Source organism: Pelobates fuscus, chromosome 2 (assembly GCF_036172605.1).
Source record: "Pelobates fuscus isolate aPelFus1 chromosome 2, aPelFus1.pri, whole genome shotgun sequence".
Classification (NCBI taxonomy): Eukaryota; Metazoa; Chordata; class Amphibia; order Anura; family Pelobatidae; genus Pelobates; species Pelobates fuscus.
The window spans coordinates 181,897,650-181,918,226 of NC_086318.1; the positions used below are offsets into that span (position 1 = coordinate 181,897,650).

At 43.8% G+C, this 20,577-nt stretch overlaps 1 protein-coding gene across 1 annotated transcript in view; it reads left to right on the top strand.

Annotated features, from left to right (window-relative positions):
* The window catches only part of LOC134586245 (CD109 antigen-like), a 368,983-nt gene that overhangs the window by 196,229 nt on the left and 152,177 nt on the right, over positions 1 to 20,577 (top strand). Inside the window, exon 11 of the mRNA XM_063441738.1 lies at positions 16,227 to 16,664. Coding sequence (XP_063297808.1) covers positions 16,227 to 16,664 — 438 coding nt within the window. The remainder of the gene's footprint in view (positions 1 to 16,226; positions 16,665 to 20,577) is intronic.

The window sequence follows — 20,577 nt, forward strand, 5'->3', positions numbered from 1 at the left end:
ATGCGTTTTTTTGTTTGTTGTTCTGTAAAAATACACCTACCATTATAGACTCACCATTTCTTTGTCGGTGGGCAAATGTTCAAAATCAGCAGGGGATCAAATCCTTTTTTCCTTACTGTGATTGCCTCAGTCAAACTATATATATATATATATATATATATATATATATATAAAAATAAATAATTTGATTGAATTTAAAAAAAAAATTTAATGTGTGTGAATATATGTATGTATGTATATATGTATGTGTGTATATACAATGTATAAACACAGGTAGCTTGGCACTTACCTTTACATACAAATATAGTAATGATACCCTGGTGCAAACCACATAGTATAAACAGAAGGAATTAAGGTACACTCTAAGGGATTTTGAAATAGGAGAATTTTACTTAAGTGTCTTCTTTACATGAGAAACAAACAGTCCCGACATTTCGACCATCACAGGGTCTTTCTCAAGATCAAAGTGTTGTGTGGGTGATAGCAATATATAAGAAAAAAGTTGTGACTTCTCAATCCTTGTTGTGATCCTCCATGTACCCGAACCCGGAAGTGCTCATGCAGGACACGTGACTACCCAAGCGCGTGGTGACGTTGCGTGACGGTCTCCATGGAGATAGAACGCTATAAACATGTATAGCCAACGTGCATAGTGAAATGATAAACAAAAGAGTAAAGATGTAAAAGACTCCACGGAGGACCATAGATAAATTAATATATAGTCCATATAGATAACATTAAATCTGCCTAATGAGGTGAGAGGAATAGATGTGTGAAGAGTAACTTACAAAACCGTGCTGTGAACATTTAGAACAGATGTGCTGAAGTGAATGTAATGTTTTATACATACAGGGGAGACCCTGTCTAATGATAGAAAGAATAGCAAAAAATGATTAATATTAAGTATACAGATCATGGAGGGGTCATGATATAATGACCGAATATATAGATATGAACAACGTGGGCTACCTATTGAACATATTATTTCTATAGGAAGGGCTATTAAGCATTAATAAAAAAATAGATACCACACAATACAAAACAATAAACAGTGCAAAAATAAGTGTATCATACAAAATGTGTTCATTCTGCAATACATCAAATCTACTTGGATAAGTCCCGAAATGCCTGACGTATCCCTTCAACCGGTTCTGGTATATATAATGTACCGTATATACTCGAGTATAAGCCGACCCGAATATAAGTCGAGGCCCCTAATTTTTCCCCAAAAAACTGGGAAAACGTATTGACTCGAGTATAAGACTAGGGTGGGAAATGCAGCAGCTACTGGTAAATTTCTAAATAAAATTAGATCCTAAAAAAAATATATTAATTGAATATTTATTTACAGTGTGTGTATAATGAATGCAGTGTGTGCGTATGAGTGCAGCGTGTGTGTGTATGAGTGCAGCGTGTGTATGAGTGCAGCGTGTGTATGAGTGCAGCGTGTGTATGAGTGCAGTGTGTGTGTGTATGAATGCAGTGTGTGTGAGTGCAGTATGTGTGTATGAGTGCAGTGTGTGTGTGTATGAGTGCAGTGTGTGTATGAATGCAGTGTGTGTATGAATGCAGTGTATGAATGCAGTGTGTGCAGGGCCGGTGCAAGGATATTTGCCCCCCCCCCCATATGTCCTGACCTCCCCTCCTCCTCCCTCAGTGGTCCTTACCTCCCCACCCCCGTGTTCCTTCACCCCCCTCCCTCAGTGGTCCTGACTCACCCCTCCCCTAGTGGTCCTTACCCTCCCCTCCCCTAGTGGTCCTTACTTCCCCCTCCCCTCCCCTAGTGGTCCTTATCCCCCCCCCTCCCATAGTGGTCCTTATCCCCCCCTCCCTCCCATAGTGGTCCTTATCCCCCTCCCTCCCATAGTGGTCCTTATCCCCCCCCTCCCTCCCTCCCATAGTGGTCCTTATCCCCCCTCCCTCCCATAGTGTTCCTTTTCTCCCCCCCTCCCTCCCATAGTGGTCCTTATCCCACCCCCTCCCTCTGATAGTGGTCCTTATCCCCACTCCCTTCCATAGTGGTCCTTATCCCCCCCCTCCCTCCCATAGTGGTCCTTATCCCCCCCTCCCTCCCATAGTGGTCCTTATCCCCCCCCTCCCTCCCATAGCGGTCCTTATACCCCCCCCTCCCTCCCATAGTGGTCCTTATCCCACCCCCTCCCTCCCATAGTGGTCCTTATACCCCCCCCATCCCACAGTGGTCCTTATACCCCCTTTTTTATTATTATTATTATTATTTTTTATTATTATTTCTTATTTTATTTATATTTTTATTTATTTTTCGTCCCCCCTCCCTGCTTGATACATGGCAGGGAGGGAGGCTCTCCTTCCCTGGTGGTCCAGTGGCAGTTCAGTGGGGGGGAGAGGGGGGCTGGCAGAGCTGTAACTTACCTGTTCTGCAGCTCCTGTCAGCTCTCTCCTCCTCTGCGCCGTCCGTGCAGCTCCTTCTATCAGCTCACACTGTAAGTCTCGCGAGAGCCGCGGCTCTCGCGAGATTTACACTGGGAGCTGACCGAGGTGCTGAACGGACGGCGCGGAGGAGGAGAGAGCTGACAGGAGCTGCAGAACAGGTAAGTTACAGCTCTGCCAGCCCCCCTCTCCCCCAGTCTGTATTATGGCAATGTAAATTGCCATAATACAGACCTTGACTCGAGTATAAGCCGAGTTGGGGTTTTTCAGCCCAAAAAATGGGCTGAAAAACTCGGCTTATACTCGAGTATATACGGTATGTGTTTGATTCCCAGTATCCAATGGCCTTGATGATACGTGCTGGAATGTGATTGGAGGGAGCAGATGATGCTGCCCCTATGTGAAAAAAGGGGCCTGAGTAATAAGTTGAATTAAGGTAAAGCCTTGTCAATAGCATACAAATCATGGAGCATAAATTTAGCAGTAGTGAGTGTGGAACCATGCAATTCTAGTAGTGGTTGGTGTGGTTGTTTGTGAATGGTGCTCAAATAATTATCCAATACCTTAACTGGACACCGTTATGTGATTGGTAGGGTAGAAGGGTATGTCGACCGGGCGTCCCATTTGGCTGGTTAGAGAGGGGGAGTGAGGGGATGTAGTGAGCTATAGATTTGTGGATATATTAAAAGTTTTAAGGTAATCTGGGGAAGTTAGATTAATGGTGGTGAAATCTCTTGGTCGTAGGAATCTGTAAAAGCTTGGTATATGGCGGTTTAATTACCATATTAGTGAAAGGTTCGAAAGGTGACGTGTCTAACAAATTGGATAATGATTGTTTTTTTTTTAAATGTTGTATTTAAAGAGTTAGGCGCAATATGAGTGGTTAGAACACATCTGACAATCATATTTGCGCACATCATCCTTTGGTTAGCATGAAACTCACAAATCACAATGTGGATAGTCCTACTCACAAGGAGCATGCAACATATAGATTTGTTGTGTTAAGGTTTTTGGAGTTGTGAAGTCTGATACCTGTACAGCACGAGTGATCTTTGACAGAGATCTCAGTGTGCTTAAGAGACAAGACTGTTTCACATGACTCCATAGCACATGGCTCTAATGCAATTTTTTGTAACCATCTCATAATCTAGCATTTTTATCAACCCTAAATGCTGCAGTGCACTGTGAAATATCCTAATGCACCAGTCCAGGCTTAGAAGACCCTGTGATTGCTGGTCACCAGCCCATCATAGGCCTGGGCTAACATAGGCTCTGCACAATTCTTGCTAGCAGTCCCCCTCTGGAATACTGTACCAACAGATGTTCCACTGCACCTCCTGCTATTTAATCCACAGACGATTAGTGTGAGATTGTAGCCCCTATTTCATTTGTCAAATCTCCCATGCTAGTTGTGGGGGAGCCCCTGTACTCTATACCTCCACCCAATCCACTTCCTAGCCATTGGGGAGGCAGGTTTGAGTGCTTCAAACCCAATCGCCAAGGCTTGACTGGGGTCTCTCAGGAGTTTTTACACCCAACCAGGTTGGTATCGTCCCCTTTGCCTAAACCTTTGCAGCCCTTCTTCCATGTGGGTATCGTCCCCTCTGCCTATAACTCTGCAGCCCTTCTTCTAGATGGGTATCGGCCCCTCTGCCTATTGCTCTGCAGCTTACCTTCCAGGCAGGAATGAACCTCAGCCACAAGTGTCTTTATAAAGACACTTGTGGCTCTCAGGCCTAGCTCTCTTTGATTTGTCCCAGGTTGTCACGGGTGGCGGTCCAAAGACCGAGACCCCTGTATACCTGATGATGGTAGGAGTCACAGCGTGGAAATTAACTATCAGGGTCTGGTACGGAGCACAGGAGCTTGATGTTATGCAGATATGTATTCAGTACTAGAAACACGGTAAGACTAGAACAGGCACTAAACAAGATAACAAGACAAGACTAGAAGAACCCTGAACCAGAACAGGACAGAAAGCAGAACCCAGAACATGTACACAAGACATGAGGGAAACAAGAACAGGATGTGGACAGGACAGGACTGTACATGAACTGGGAATACAAGTATAACCAAGTACTATATATGTTATAAACATTGGAGATTTAGACATATGTAACCCTGTGAAGTTACACAGGCTGCATTATCTGAAATGCCCAGTAGATGGCACATGGCCCCAGTATGTTGTTAATAAAACATTGAGCATTGATCACATGACTTGCTGAAATCAGTTCCTGGGAGGATTTCCTGCACAGCTCTGGGGAAGGAGGGCCTAAAAGGATTCTAGAAGGATGACATGCTGAGCTGAAATGGAGGACATGTGAGAGACTGTAAAAAGAGATGGAATCTGGCGGAGAGAACTTGTTTCACCCAAGATCACACCAGATGAGAGAGGGACCTGCTGGCAAAGACAAGCATTGAGCCCAGACGTTTGGTGAATCCAGTGAGAGGAGACTGCTACTGACTCCTGGTTAATTGTGTTGTGAGGGTAAGCCAAACCTCTCCCTGTATCACCACAGGGCACCTGTCTTCTCACTCACAGTAAAGACTCTGAGGTCCCGTACAGACATTACACAGCTGAGGCTGTATCAGTGACTCTGTGGAGCAGGACTTATTATGGGCCCCAACTCTCCTATGTGCACCAACGGCCGCTAGGGCGAAGATAAGGGGGTGGGACGCAGGTGTGCTGGTGGGTGAGTGGGGAAAATCCACATTTGCATTGTTATCTGTTACGCCATTGTATTTTCCTATGTGTGTCGGTTCAATTGCTATTTACCATATAAAGTTAGTTCCAGTTAGGCTGTGTCAGTCTTATTGCACCAAGTATGTTCCCAGTGGGACCCCACATCCCTACCCCGGATGCTCCACTGGGTGGAGGCGCTGCCGCAGACATGTACCCCAGCTCCCAGATAGCGGAGGCTCAGGATCCGCCTGTCAGGCACAGTGAATTAACTAGGTTTAAGGACCCCAAAGACACTAGGGGGCATCCCCAAAACCCCGTTACATATGGAGGCGCTGCTGAGATGAATTGGGGTACAACCAGTGAGAATAGGCTAAGTCCTCAGGCCACTCCCTCCTTTGCAAAAGAGTGGGCCCAGAAAAGAAATGTACCATTACAGCAAGCTGTGATGTTATGCAAAGTCCCATCCTGCTGTGAGATGAATCACGTCATCTTGTGTATAGAAATTCGACTGGGAATAGAAATGGCGACCGTCAGGGATATCCTGCAGGATTTTGAAGGCCAAACTTACATGTTAATATATTGTCATACGGACTTGGGAGACTACGAGATGCCTACCAACATTCAATTATATGGAGCCCCGGATGAAGGATGCTCCTTAGTGTACGCTCTCCTTGATAAGAAAGAAAGGGCCTCACTGCAACAACCCTTTAAATTAGAATGGAAAGATTATGTCACAGAAAATTATTCTAAGCTCCTGACCCCCATCTCCGGAAAGGCCGGAGCCATTCCTAAACAAGCTGCCCATCCTCCTAGAGGGCAGGGGATGATTACTCCTAAAGTAGAATCTCATCCACCTACAGCATTACTGAAACCAGACAACCCTGAAGTACACACCCTGCCTACAGAAGGTAGTGATGTATCGGACATACTACAGAAACTCTCAGAAGCCATAGTGACGGCAAACCACACCCATAGTTACCGCAAACTAAAGGTGTTTTCTGGGAATCAGCCTGTTCCTGCAGGAGAAGAACCTTTTGAGGTCTGGATGGATAATGCTATGCAGTTGTTGGAGGAATGGTCTTGTACGGATACCATAAAGAAACAGCGGTTGGTGGAGAGTCTTCGTTTTCCCGCTACAGACATGATAAGACTGTACAAGGGAGTAAATGGGCAAGCTACTGTGCACGACTATCTACAAGTTTTACAGGATGCTTATGGGAAATCAGAAGATTTGGATGATCTGTTGGTTAAGTTCCTAGCCACTAAGCAGAAGGAGCATGAAAAAGCCACTGACTATATCAACCGGTTACAACTATCGCTTGGAAAGTTATTCCATAAAGGAGCAGTCACTGCCCCTGAGTTGGATGCTCGGCTATCTAAGCAAATTCAGAGAGGTGGTTTGACCAATAATCCAGTTATGATTCTGCTGAGAGCCAAATTGGATGATAAAGTTCTGCCTTATTCCACATTAATAAATACAGCTAGGAGAATGGAAGACCAGACGTGTCCACCCCTACAGAAGGAGAAAGAGGATACAGAACTGTCAACTCTTAGGAAGAAGGTGGCTGAATTGGAGCTCTTATGCAAATCACCACCAGAGAGAGCAGCTTTTCCCCCTGGAAGCGGGGGGCAACTCAGAAAAAGCTGTTTCCTGAGGATTCACCCCGTCGAGGGGACTGCTTTAAATGTGGAAAGTCAGGGCATTTTCAGCGGGAGTGCCCTGCGAATTCCATAGAGGTGGATGTGGAGGTGCTGGCAACCGAGCTCGAGGAGACTCAAATGACCAGGTCTTACAAGCGAAGGAAGACCCGGCCTACACATAGTCTATCTGTAGGGGCCAAGATTGGGCCTAAATCTTTGATACACGTACAAGTGGAAGGAATTCATGCTTCAGCATTGCTAGATACAGGTTCTCAAGTCACCATTATCTACAGAGACTTCTATGAACGTAATTTGAAACACATTCCTATGGAACCTGCAGGAGAGTTTCAGCTATGGGGCGTTGGGTCGCAAGCTCAACCTGTGGAGGGATGCATAAAAGTGACCATAACTATTCCCCAGTTAAATACCGGGATGATATGTCCTATGGAGCTGGAAGCTTTGATATGCCCTGCAGCCAAGAAAGTGTGTGCCCCAATAATATTGGGTACAAATGCAAAGATGGTACAGGATGTATTCAGGGCCTATCTGACAGAAGTGGGAGATGTCTCCCTAGACCGACTGATGGAGGTCAGCCCTGTCCTAGGAAAAGAGTGTCGACGACTAGCCCTTGAAACAAAACCAGGGTTGTGCCACTATTCAGGAACAGAACCTGCATTTGTGAAGCCTGGTGAGACTAAAACCTTACGAGCCATAGCCTCAATGCACCATGAAATGTTGGGGGGAACTGGACAATACCTTATTGAGTCTCTGCCTGAAGAGGATCAGAAGAAGGGGTGGACTCTCATACCTGAGATAAAAGATTAGCGAAAAAGGTGGTGTCGGAGCTTTCCTGTGATGGTACAGAATTTAACCCCCACGGAAATCCGGATTGATCGTCATCAAACGATTGGTGTAATACACCTTTTAGATCAAGTTTCGTCCATCATGTCTGTGAGTGCAGAACAGAAGGATTATGTGAAAGCACCTTTAGATTTTGATCTAGAAGATTCTCCCCTACCACAGCAGTGGAAAGACAGCCTTCGTTCAAAACTGGCCACCCGAGAGGGAGTGTTCTCCAGAGCAGAGATGGACGTGGGGTGTTCTAAGAGTGCCACCCATGCTATAAGACTTGCTGATCCTACTCCCTTCAGAGAAAGGTCAAGAAGAATACCCCCTCGAGATGTGGAAGATGTCCGGGACATACTCCAAAAGATGGAAGGAGCAGGCATCATCACAGAGTCCCGGAGCCCCTATGCCTCACCTATTGTGGTAGAGAGGAAAAAGAATGGTTCAGTTCGGCTATGTGTGGACTACCGTACTCTGAACAAGAGAACTGTGCCAGATCAGTACACTTTGCCCCGGATAGAGGATCTTCTGAACGCCCTATCTGGCAGCCAGTGGTTCAGTGTGCTTGACTTGAGGTCTGGATATTATCAGGTACCTATGAAGAAGGAGGATCAGGAAAAGACAGCTTTCATCTGCCCCTTGGGGTTCTTCCAATTTACCAGAATGCCACAGGGAATCACAGGAGCTCCTGCTACTTTTCAGAGGCTGATGGAGAAAACTGTGGGGGATATGAATCCCAAAGAGTGTTAAGTGTATCTAGATGACCTAATTGTTTTTGGGAAGACACCAGAGGAGCATGAACAAAGATTGCTAAAGGTGTTGGATCGACTGCAAGCTGAAGGCCTGAAGCTATCAGTGGACAAATGCAGATTTGCCCAGAACTCTGTCACTTATGTGGGGCACATAGTCTCCGCTGAAGGAGTAGCCACAGATCCTGCTAAAATTGAAGCAGTGTTGAATTGGCCAAGACCAAATAACATCAGTGAGTTGCGGTCCTTTCTCGGATTCTGTGGTTACTACCGAAGGTTCGTGAAAGACTACTCAAAGATTGCTCGAGAGTTACATGACCTGCTGAAGATTACCTCTGACGTAAAGGGTGTTAAGGCACCATATCCTAAAGACCCCTTTGGAGAGAAATGGACTTCAGGATGTGAAGATGCCTTTCTGACACTGAAGAAGAGACTTACAGAAGCTCCTGTCTTAGCCTATGCAGACCCTGAGAAACCATATATCCTCCATGTGGATGCCAGCATGGAAGGCCTAGGGGGTGTACTGCACCAAAGTTATCCAGAAGGATTGAGGCCGGTGGCTTACATAAGTAGAAGTCTTACAGGTGCTGAAAAAAACTATCCAGTCCATAAATTGGAATTTCTGGCACTCAAGTGGGCCATCGTGGATAAGCTGCATGACTATTTGTATGGAGCAACATTCGAAGTAAGGACTGACAACAATCCACTTACCTACATCCAGACTACAGCTAAGCTGGATGCCACAGGACATAGGTGGTTGGCTGCCTTGTCAAGCTACAGTTTCCGCCTGAAGTACAAGCCTGGGCCCAAGAATATCAGCGCAGATGCCCTGTCCCGCAGACCTAGACTCCCTCCTCACCAAGAAGAAGAGGAGTGGGAAGAGATCCCTGGGCCGGGGGTAGGAGCCTTTTGTCAGATGTATGTGGTGGCCGAGAGTCAAGAAGAATTTGCCGAGCTAAGGGGGATAGACTCCATTAGCCACTCTCCAGAAGCTGTGCCTGAGGTGTTCCATGCTCCAGTCATGCTTCAACAGTGGCCCAGTATAACCACAGAAGACAAGAGGAAGGCTCAAGCGCAGGACTGGTATATTGGGATAGTTATCAGAGCAATAAAGACTGAGAATCCTAAATTGCTGACTTCTCTACCTGTGAGTCAAAGAGAATTATACCGAAGAGAATGGAGCCGACTACATCTCGAAGATGGAGTACTCTATAGGGTCGTGAAGTATCATAATCACCCCGATAGAAAACAATTGGTACTACCGCACAGATACCGTGGCATGGTCCTGAGAGCTCTCCACGATCAACATGGGCATCTCGGGGTGGACAAGACCTATGGCCTAGTACAAGATCGGTTCTATTGGCCTCGCATGAGGGAACATGTCGAGCAACATGTAAAGACATGCAGGAGGTGTATCCAGAGGAAGACCCTGCCTGTGAGAGCTGCCCCTATGCGTCATCTGAAAAGTGTGGGACCCATGGATCTTGTGTGCATGGACTATCTCTGCATTGAGAACGATACAGCGGGAATTGGAAATATGCTGGTGGTAACGGACCATTTCACCAGATATGCTCAAGCCTTTCCCACTAAAGCTCAAAAGGCTGTGACTGTAGCCAAAGTCCTTTGGCAGAAGTATTTTATTCACTATGGATTACCCAATCGGATACACTCTGATCAAGGTAGAGACTTTGAGAGTAAGTTGATCAAGGAGCTGTTGGGCATGTTGCAGGTGCAGAAGTCCAGAACCACACCTTATCATCCGGAGGGTGATGCACAGCCAGAACGGTTCAATAGGACCCTCCTAGATATGCTAGGGACTCTCAAGCAAGTCGAGAAGCGGTCTTGGAGTAAACATGTGGAAGCCATGGTCCACGCATACAACTGTACAAGGCATGAATCTACAGGGTTCTCACCCTATTTCCTAATGTTCGGAAGAGAAGCTCGATTGCCGATAGATGTCCGTTTGGGAGTGTCTCCTGATGGAACAGATTCAACTTCACACTTTCAATATGTGAGGAACCTCAAACAAAACCTTCATCTGGCCTATGAGTTGGCCACCCAAGCTGCAGCAAAAATTGAAGAACGGAACAAAAGAAGATATGATGCTAAGGTGAGATATCGGGAGATTCAAGCAGGGGATAAAGTTCTTCTCCGGAATCTAGGTGTGCCTGGAAAACACAAACTGGCTGACAGATGGAAGGATACCCTGTTTGAGGTTGTGTCCAAACTGGAAGGACTACCAGTGTACAACATTAGGGGCCCGGAGGGCCGAATAAAGGCTTGGCATAGAAACCATCTGCTTCCAGTTGTGTATGCTGATGAAGAGGAAGAGAGTAGTGAAGAACTGGAGGAAAACCCAACAGAGAGTCCTAGAAATGGGGCAGAGGAGACCCCGGGGACTCCCAGTGCAGAGGATCAGTGGTGGTCATCACCCGCTGAGGAAACACAGCAATTGCCTCCTTTAACTCCTGTGGTTTCACAAAGTCCCGGAACCTCTCCTGGGTCACTAAGTTCTCCAAGGTTGAATCCAGAAAGTCCATGTTTTGTGCCTGGAACTTCTCTTAGAGACTCTACTTCGAGGGCAGGAGTCGAAGTTCCACAGTTGATGTCCCAAGATCCTCTCCCCCAGCGAGAACTGAGACACAGCACCAGAGTGTGGCAACCCCCTAGGACCCTAGTTTATGATAATATAGGAGAGCCCAGTTATGCCCCGCTGACACAAACCGCATCTAAAATGGCGATTTTCCTACATGCACTAGCTGAAGTGGTAAATGTTAGTGACTCTTTACCCTAAATAACTAGCTAGCTAGGATGTTACTGTGCTAACTGTACTGTAGGTATACTAAACCTTTCTCTGTTGAATTTTTGTTAAGCTCCCTGGCTAGGACTTGCCAGTGGAAGGCAAGTATTTTCAAGGGGGAGCATGTAACCCTGTGAAGTTACACAGGCTGCATTATCTGAAATGCCCAGTAGATGGCACATGGCCCCAGTATGTTGTTAATAAAACATTGAGCATTGATCACATGACTTGCTGAAATCAGTTCCTGGGAGGATTTCCTGCACAGCTCTGGGGAAGGAGGGCCTAAAAGGATTCTAGAAGGATGACATGCTGAGCTGAAATGGAGGACATGTGAGAGACTGTAAAAAGAGATGGAATCTGGCGGAGATAACTTGTTTCACCCAAGATCACACCAGATGAGAGAGGGACCTGCTGGCAAAGACAAGCATTGAGCCCAGACGTTTGGTGAATCCAGTGAGAGGAGACTGCTACTGACTCCTGGTTAATTGTGTTGTGAGGGTAAGCCAAACCTCTCCCTGTATCACCACAGGGCACCTGTCTTCTCACTCACAGTAAAGACTCTGAGGTCCCGTACAGACATTACACATCTGAGGCTGTATCAGTGACTCTGTGGAGCAGGACTTATTATGGGCCCCAACTCTCCTATGCACCAACGGCCTCTAGGGCGAAGATAAGGGGGTGGGACGCAGGTGTGCTGGTGGGTGAGTGGGGAAAATCCACATGTGCATTGTTATCTGTTACGCCATTGTATTTTCCTATGTGTGTCGGTTCAATTGCTATTTACCATATAAAGTTAGTTCCAGTTAGGCTGTGTCAGTCTTATTGCACCAAGTATGTTCCCAGTGGGACCCCACATCCCTACCCCGGATGCTCCACTGGGTGGAGGCGCTGCCGCAGACATGTACCCCAGCTCCCAGATAGCGGAGGCTCAGGATCCGCCTGTCAGACACAGTGAATTAACAAGGTTTAAGGACCCCAAAGACACTAGGGGGCATCCCCAAAACCCCGTTACACATACATAAATGGCCAAGATGAAATAAAAAAAACAGTACTTACCTGCAAGGAAAGGAGCAGAGGAATGAGACCACTGCTAGCAGGCAACACTGAAACAAAAAGGATAAATGGCAAAGGAACGGGTGTGACAACAACAAAATAAAAACATTTAAAGGAATACAGAAGACTGGGAATTTCAGGAACGGATAAGGAATGAATCTAGAAAACCCAGCATAAAGAAAACCGGACATAGAATAGAAAACCAGAAAAACCAAGAAAAACTAAACAAGAAGTGTAAAAAGAGTACTAGATATGAGAAGCCAAGTCAGAAATGATCCGCAACAGGAGCAGGATGTGACATGGGGCTAGAGAAATAGTGCAGCCAGCCAGCAGGTATGGCATTTTGTGGCTTGGATCTCTAAAAATCCACACAGGACATACAGTTCTAAAATGAACTAACCTACAAGGCTTTATTTTTCACTTTAATCCCTTAAGGACACAGCTTGAGAAGCTTGCCTTACCCAGGACACAAGCAACTTTTTCATTTTTTGTTGTTTGTGTTCAACTGCAATTTGCATCTCTCTCATTTATTGTACCAACACATTTTATATACCGTTTTTTTTTAGACAACAAAAAGGGCTTTAATTTGATGTGACATTATACATGTATAAATCTTCATTTAAAAAAAAAAAAAAAAAAAGCTAATAATGAAAAAAATAAATAAATCATTTTTTCCCAAGGCTTGGCAATAATAACAAGTGCATAATATGTCCAGCTTAGAAAAAGTAATTCAAAATCAATTAATTTATGTGTCTTGATTTACAGAGTACATAATATGTGTAGGATTTCAGTTTATTTTGAAAGGTACAGGTCACAAACTACAAGGTCTAAAATAAAATGTCAATGTGAAACTATTTTAGACGTTGCTATGCTTGTCTTGGAAGTTTAATACCCATCACAGAAAACAAAATTGCCACACAAAAGTATATATTTATATAACGTATACATCACAGGCTATTTACCTAAGGTTATTTTGACACTTTTTACGTAGTCATTTCACCACCAATCTCTGCTAAATATTGTATTTAGAGTCAAATAGTGTTTTTTCTCTAGTTTGGTATGTACACATATAACAAGGTTTTTGTAATATGTATTTTGTAAAGCTTGTTTGTGCCATTCCTGTACAGAAACCCATATTGTGTTTAGCTACGTCTGCAGAGTACAACAATGACCCCATTGTATGCCTTTGGCACTATTCTGTAAAGCTACAATGCCATATAGGAGACCATGCTATTTCAGTTTCTATATTTGGAATTGTCATAGATGGTCCTATGTCTGATATTATGGCATTATAGCAGTTTGCTGTTCATATAACCCCCACAAAGGCCTTTCTTTTGAGAAAGCAGACACTCAAGGGTATCTTATTAGGCATAGATTATACCTTAAAGGACCACTATAGTCACCCAGACCACTTCAGCTCAATGAAGTGGTCTGGGTGCCAGGTCCCCCAGGTTTTAACATAAACATAGCAGTTTCAGAGAAAAAAGAACTGTCAATTTCAGATTTTTTGAAGTGTGAATTTTCATAGATTGTATTGATGGGTCCGTATTCTATCTATGAAATATTTTAGCAGGCTGATTATTCTAACTACCCCAAAAAGGCATACTATTTCTTAAAGAAGACACCCAAGGGCATATCAAAAGGCATATTTTGAACCTTAGGGTGGGATAATTTTTCTGCTAGCTTGTATTAAGTGTAGTGGTAATAAGCATTTTTTTTTTCTGCCTTTTGACACACACAGTTAGTTTGTACTGTATATTTTGCAATCCTTATGTGTGCTATGGGTCTATAATACTTCCTATATTGCTCAGCTATGTCATCTCAGCACAGCAATACCCCCATATGTACCTTTGCCAGGTATACGTTGAATTTTCACACTGTGTCCAAACCCCACTTTTGAGTTTTTTTAGTAGGTTGATTATTCCAACTACCCCTCAAAGGTATTACATTTATTAAAGAAGACACCCAAGGTTATTTCAAAAAGCATAGTTTGAACCTTAGCGTGAAATCGTTTTTCCGCTAGCTTGTACCAAGTGTAGTGGTAATAAGCATTTTTTATGCCTTTTTGACACACACAATGAGTTTGTAATATACATTTTGCAAACCTTATGTATGCTACGGCAGCATGATAGTGCATATGTTGCTCAGCTATGTCATCTGAGTATATCAATACCCCCGTATGTACCTTTACCAGGTATTTGACAACGTTGAAGGGGAACATTTGAGACACATCCATTTAAGTTTGAATTTTTATGCTGGGTCCATGCCCCTCTTTGGTATTTTTTTTAGCAGGTTGGGTTTTCCAATTACTTCACAAAGGCATTTCATTTCCTAAATAAGACACTCCACTGTGTTTTAAAAGGCTTATTTTGAACTTTAATGTGGGATAATTTTTTTCGCTAGCCTGTACCAAGTGTACAGGTATTACGCATGTTTTTCCTTTTTTTAAACACTTTTTTTTTTTTTACTTTTAAAAACTTTTGTTTAGCTTTTAACAAATTTTTACTATTTTAAAACTTTGTTTAACCCCTTAAGGACCAAACTTCTGGAATAAAAGGGAATCATGACATGTCACACATGTCATGTGTCCTTAAGGGGTTAAAGGAACACTATAGTCACCTAAATTACTTTAGCTAAATAAAGCAGTTTTAGTGTATAGATCATTCCCCTGAATTTTGACTACTCAATTCACTGTCGTTTAGGAGTTAAACCACTTTGTTTCTGTTTATGCAGCCCTAGCCACACCTCCCCTGGCTATGATTGACAGAACCTGCATGAAAAAAAAAAAACTGGTTTCACTTTCAAACAGATGTAATTTACCTTAAATGATTGTATCTCAATCTCTAAATTGAACTTTAATCACATACAGGAGGCTCTAGCAAGCTATTAACATGGCAGGGGATAAGACAATCTTAATTAAACAGAACTTGCAATAAAGAAAGCCTAAATATGTCTCTCTTTACAGGAAGTGTTTATGGAAGGCTGTGCAAGTCACATGCAGGGAGGTGCGACTAGGGTTCATAAACAAAGGGATTTAACTCCTCAATGGCAGAGGATTGAGCAGTGAGGCTGCAGGGGCATGTTCTATACACCAAAACTGCTTCATTAAGCTAAAGTTGTTCTGGTGACTATAGTGTCCCTTTATACTTTTATTAAAAGATTAACTTTTTTTACTGTTAACCCCTAACTAACCTAACCTTAAATCCCCCAATTTCTCCACTAACTTCTACCCACCCTAGCTAAATAAAAAAAAATACATATTTTACAAATATTTAAGTAACTAAATAAATGTAACCCCTGAAGGTTAAAAAAAATAAAAGTTAAGCCTTGGGGTTAAAATAAAAAAACAGATCACAGTGAAATACTGTGGTCTGAATTTTGATCAGTACAGACAGTGATTAAAGGGCAGGGAAGGGGTTACATTTTATTTGAAAGGAGTCGGGGGGGGGGGGACAGGGGGGGGGGATTTTATAACTAACAGGTTTTTTTTTCCAGCGAGAGACAGATCAGCACCAATCTGTCTTTCTGCACTTGACAGGTGTAGTCCATGGTCCTACATAAAGTGTCCGTATGAAACTCCAGGTGATGGTGACTACTGTCACACTAGTGGCTGAAGAGGCATGCCAAAGCTAAAGTCTTATGATCTGTTTTTTTTAACTGTAATACATTTATGTCTCAGTCACTGGGCTGAATAGATGTATTCTTTTCTCTGCTGTTTTGTTGCAGAAGAAGGGGACACAACAATGTTAAAACAATTTTTCTCAAAGGGTAAACATAACATGATCAAAGGTTGATACCCAAGAAACTCTCTAAAAAGACTAAACATATTAAGCTCGCCACTGTAAGCATAATGGTAATTCTTTCTTTCTTTCTCTTTCTTTCTTTCATTTGTTTTTTTTTTTCATATCAAGTTAAGTTATTCATTTTCCATTTCTAATTGTCTCAAACTGATATACTGAAAAAACACACACAATAACCATAATAAATATATAGATTATTGTAAAATTGTTGATATTGTTGATATCTAATAATATATGTATTGCAGTTGCAGATACTTCGAATTGATGATGCAACATTGGCAAAAGAAGACAGAAATAATATTACAATTCAGATTTACCAATATAGATATTATTGGTATGAGAAAATTATGGACAACTCAATGTCCCCAACAACTTTGAACTCAGAAGCCAATCTCACCTCTTCTAACACAATGTCTTCTACACCAGCGTTTACTGCATCAGTGTCCTCTTCATCAACTTCGCCTTTGTCAAACTTCACTACGTTAGTGTCTACTACATCATTCTCCAATATATCATTTTCAACTTCATCAATCTCCAATTCATCAATATATACCACACCAATTTCCACTACATCAATCTCCAATTCTAACCTTTTAACTGAGAAAGTGTATACAATCCCAGAGTCTGGGATTATTAGCTTTGAGTTTCCAATAATGATTAAAAGTGGTTATATACAGATTACGGTGAGTACACATATACTATTTGCAAAAAAATTATATATATTTATTCCTGTTCATAACATATAGGAAACAAATTGTGATATTTATTAAACTCCATGTCTATTCCCAAATAGAAAATTCTGCATTTAGAGTTGATATTGTTCTACATGCAAAAAAAGAAAGTAAGAAATGTTATGTACTGCCTTATAGATTGCAATACTTTTTTTTTCATCATTTACTGCAACACTTTTTGTTGTGTGTACAATATATTTTAAAGCTATACTCTAAGCACCAAAACATCTTTAGCTTAATGAAGCAGTTTTGGTGTATTAATCCTGCCTCTGCAATATTACTGTTCAATTCTATTGCCTGGTTGTGACTCACCCAACCGCTACAAAATAAGATATAATTTTCAATCAGATGTTAAAGCACAGTGTGTTTAACAAATATAGGAATCTAATGCAGGCTCTATCAGGCAATTAACAGAGCAGAAATATGAACTTTTAAATTAAACACACTCTGCAATTAGGGAAGCCAAAGAATGTTACTTTTTTTTAGAAAGAGTGTAGGGAGGCAATGTGAATCAAGGTCACGTGTGCTGTAATTAAGGCTGTATAAACAAAGTGATTTTACTCCTAAAGCAGTGAGATTGCAGGGGCATGATTTACACACCAAAATATTAAAATTCAATTATTAAGTTAATATTGTTTTTGTGTGAAGATTGTTTCTTTAAATGAAGATTTCAAGTGCTATAACAAAAGTAAAAAAAGGATGTGGTGCAATTGACACAATTAGCAAAAAAATAATATATATATATATATATATATATATATATATATATATAAATCCACCACTGGGTGGGACTCCCTGTAACGGAGCTTCCTGTACCCTGGTTGGGTACCTCCACTGACGGATGCTCATAGTGCTCACCGAGCCCCCAAGCACTTCACCAGACACCATCAGCACTGCAGTGCAGAACTCGGCGTCCTCCAGCTTCCAGTGGGTGGACTTCTCCTACTCCAGAGAGCGTAGCAGGAACATCTCTTAAAAGAGCTAGTGATTATAATCCCAGGGGAGTATAGTAGATACAGCCTTTTCCCCCACACATGAGACGAACTCAATTTTAATGGAGGCACACTGGCCTTTTATTCAAGTTTCCCAACAAGGGTGACACCCAGGTGGACCTTGTTGGGCACAGGGACACAAGTTAACAAACCAATAAAAACAGTAATTAAATGTATGACACTCCCAAAACAAGCATACAATCCCTCCCCTCTGCCTGTGAGATAATTGAGTCAGATACTGTATTAACCCAATTATCTCCAGGTTGAAAAACACACAAAGTCTCATAAGTACCCCAAAACACAACATATCCCTATATATATATGTGTGTGTACAACATATCCAAAAATCACCCAGATCAGATCAGGGGTTCAGAAATTTTATGGAAGTCATAGTTTTGCCCAGGTGCAGGCAGGTGTTCGTGCCCAAAAGAGTTCCATAGCATCGCTGCTAAGTCTGCTGGAGGACCGACCGGGAACCGCAAGGTTTTCATGCCAAAAATAGTTCCAGGCCATTTGCATCTAAGTCCCCATGAAGTCTATTCGTGGTTTTGGTCCATGCGAACAAGATGGCTGTGATCACGTGTCCAAATGTCGAATGGCAGCCACTTTGATTGTTTGGGAGTTTAAAGTGCCACTTTGAAAGTTCGACTATGGCCATAAAAATCCAAAAAGGCACAAACAGTGATTTAAACTAAGTTTTATCACAGGGGCCATAGTCACAGGGTAGGAGGCTGTCAAACAGGCCCCTCCAAAAACCAGTGGCGAGGTCACTTTCACCACACTCCCCATTAATAAAATGTATACTATTGTCTGTAAATAATTTGTTATAATTGTTACATATTGTTACAATGGCACCTGTCAAGAGATGGAATATATTAGGCAACAAGTGAACAGTCAGTTCTTGAATTTCATGTGTTGGAAGTAGAAAAAATGGGCAAGTGAAAAGATCTGAGAGAGTTGCTTTTCCGAAAGCAAAATAATGATGGCAATATGACGGGGTCAAAGCATCTCCAAAACTGCAAATCTTGTGGGGTGTTCTTGGTATGCAGTGGTTAGTACCTACCAGAAGGGGTACAAGGAAGGACAACCAGTAAACTGGCATCAGGATCATGGGTGCTCAAGGTTTATTAATGCACGTGAGGCGCAAAAGCTATCCTTTCTAGTCCATTTACATAGAATAGTTACTGTATGTCAAATTGCTGAAAAACTTAATGCTGGCCATTGTGGCGGAACCAACCTCGCCACTGGGCATTGGAGAAGCCTGTTTGCCCGCCTCCTGCCTGCTGACTATGGCCCCTGGGAGATTTGACCCTTTAAATACAGGATTTGGGCATGTTGTATTGTATTATGCTGCTACTGGCCCTTTAAGAACCATCTGGGGACATACTGTGGAGTTACTGGGTGGCCACCATTTCATGTATCAGAGGCACATGGTGAGAATAATGGATGAAGCACATGGTGAGAACAATGGATGTCGGCCATTTTAAGTCACAGACATTGTTGTGACTTTTCTACACGGTGCCATCTCGCCGGTATTTGGTGCACAAAGACATCATGCAGTAGTTTTAAACTATACAACAGGGTCGTCTCGTTATTGGGGGGAATTGGATTGTATGCTGATTGCCAGGAGTGTAAGCTGATGAATGTTTTTCCTGTTCAGCTGTTTACAGCATTCATATGCTTGAGAGCATTCATATGCTTCTCAGGTTCGGTGGTTGTGGTGTCTGCTGCAGTGCTTGGAGTCCTCAGGAAGTGCTAGGAGCATCCTTCAACGGAGGTACCCAGTCGGGGTGCCTGTCGATCCGTTACATTGGTGGTAAGCGGTGGGATGGTGTCCTAGTGCGAGAAGAAGCAGCTCAGAGACACTGGTAACGTTTAGAGTTACAAATTGAGGGCAACGCTAGCACTCTTGCAGCGCCCCTGCGAGCAGAGGTATCCAGCGACTTGGAGCAGACAGGTATGGAAGGCTCTGGCTCTGAAGATGATTGGCTGGCCGAGGTGAGGCAGCAAGTGGCCCAGTATGGGGATGTACCAATGGAGATACGCCGGGTGATCTGGAACAAGGTCACGACCGAGCGAAACACAAGGCTGGGCTGAGAATTCTGGCTGGCGAAAGAGAGAGAGTATGCACAGTGGAAGGAGTGTCACAGCAGCCGAGTAGAGGCTGCATCTGAGGAGGTTAGTTGTCTTCCCCTGAGGCGGCCGGAGGAACCCGAAGTAGGGGTCCTCATAGACTGGTCCTGTGAGGAACCACAACAGGCAGGTGGAGATGGGACCGAGGTCTCTCCACCAGGCGCACCGGGATGCTGGGCAGCCAGCCCAGATCCCCAGCAGCAGCCGGAGTTGCGAGGTGCGGAGGCAGGTGGTCCTTACTCGCAAATGTTGAGAGACCTGACAGACTGATCCTGGGAAGACCCACAGATGGCAGGTGGAGATGGGACGGCGGTCTCTCTACCGGCCCTACAGGGATGCTGGGCAGTCGGCCCAGACCCCCAGCGGCAGTGTGAAGTGCAGGGAGTGGATAGCATCGTCTCCCCTCCCCAGCGGCAGTGTACCTTGCAGGGAGAGGAGAGTAGCGTCCTTCCTCCCCAGCGGCAGGGTGAGCTACAGCGATGCTGGGCGGTCAGCCCAGATCCCCAGCGGCAGATTGATTTGCAGGAAATAGAGAGCCGTGTCTCCATTCCCCAGCGACAGTGTGAAGTGCAGGGAGTGGAGAGCATCGTCTCCCCTCCCCAGCGGCAGTGTGATTTGCAGGGAATAGAGAGCAGTGTCTCCTTTCCCCAGCGGCAGTGTGAAATGCAGGGAGTGGAGAGCAGTGTCTCCACTCCCCAGCGGCTGAAAGTGTGTAAGGGAGAGGAGCTTGTTACCCCCTC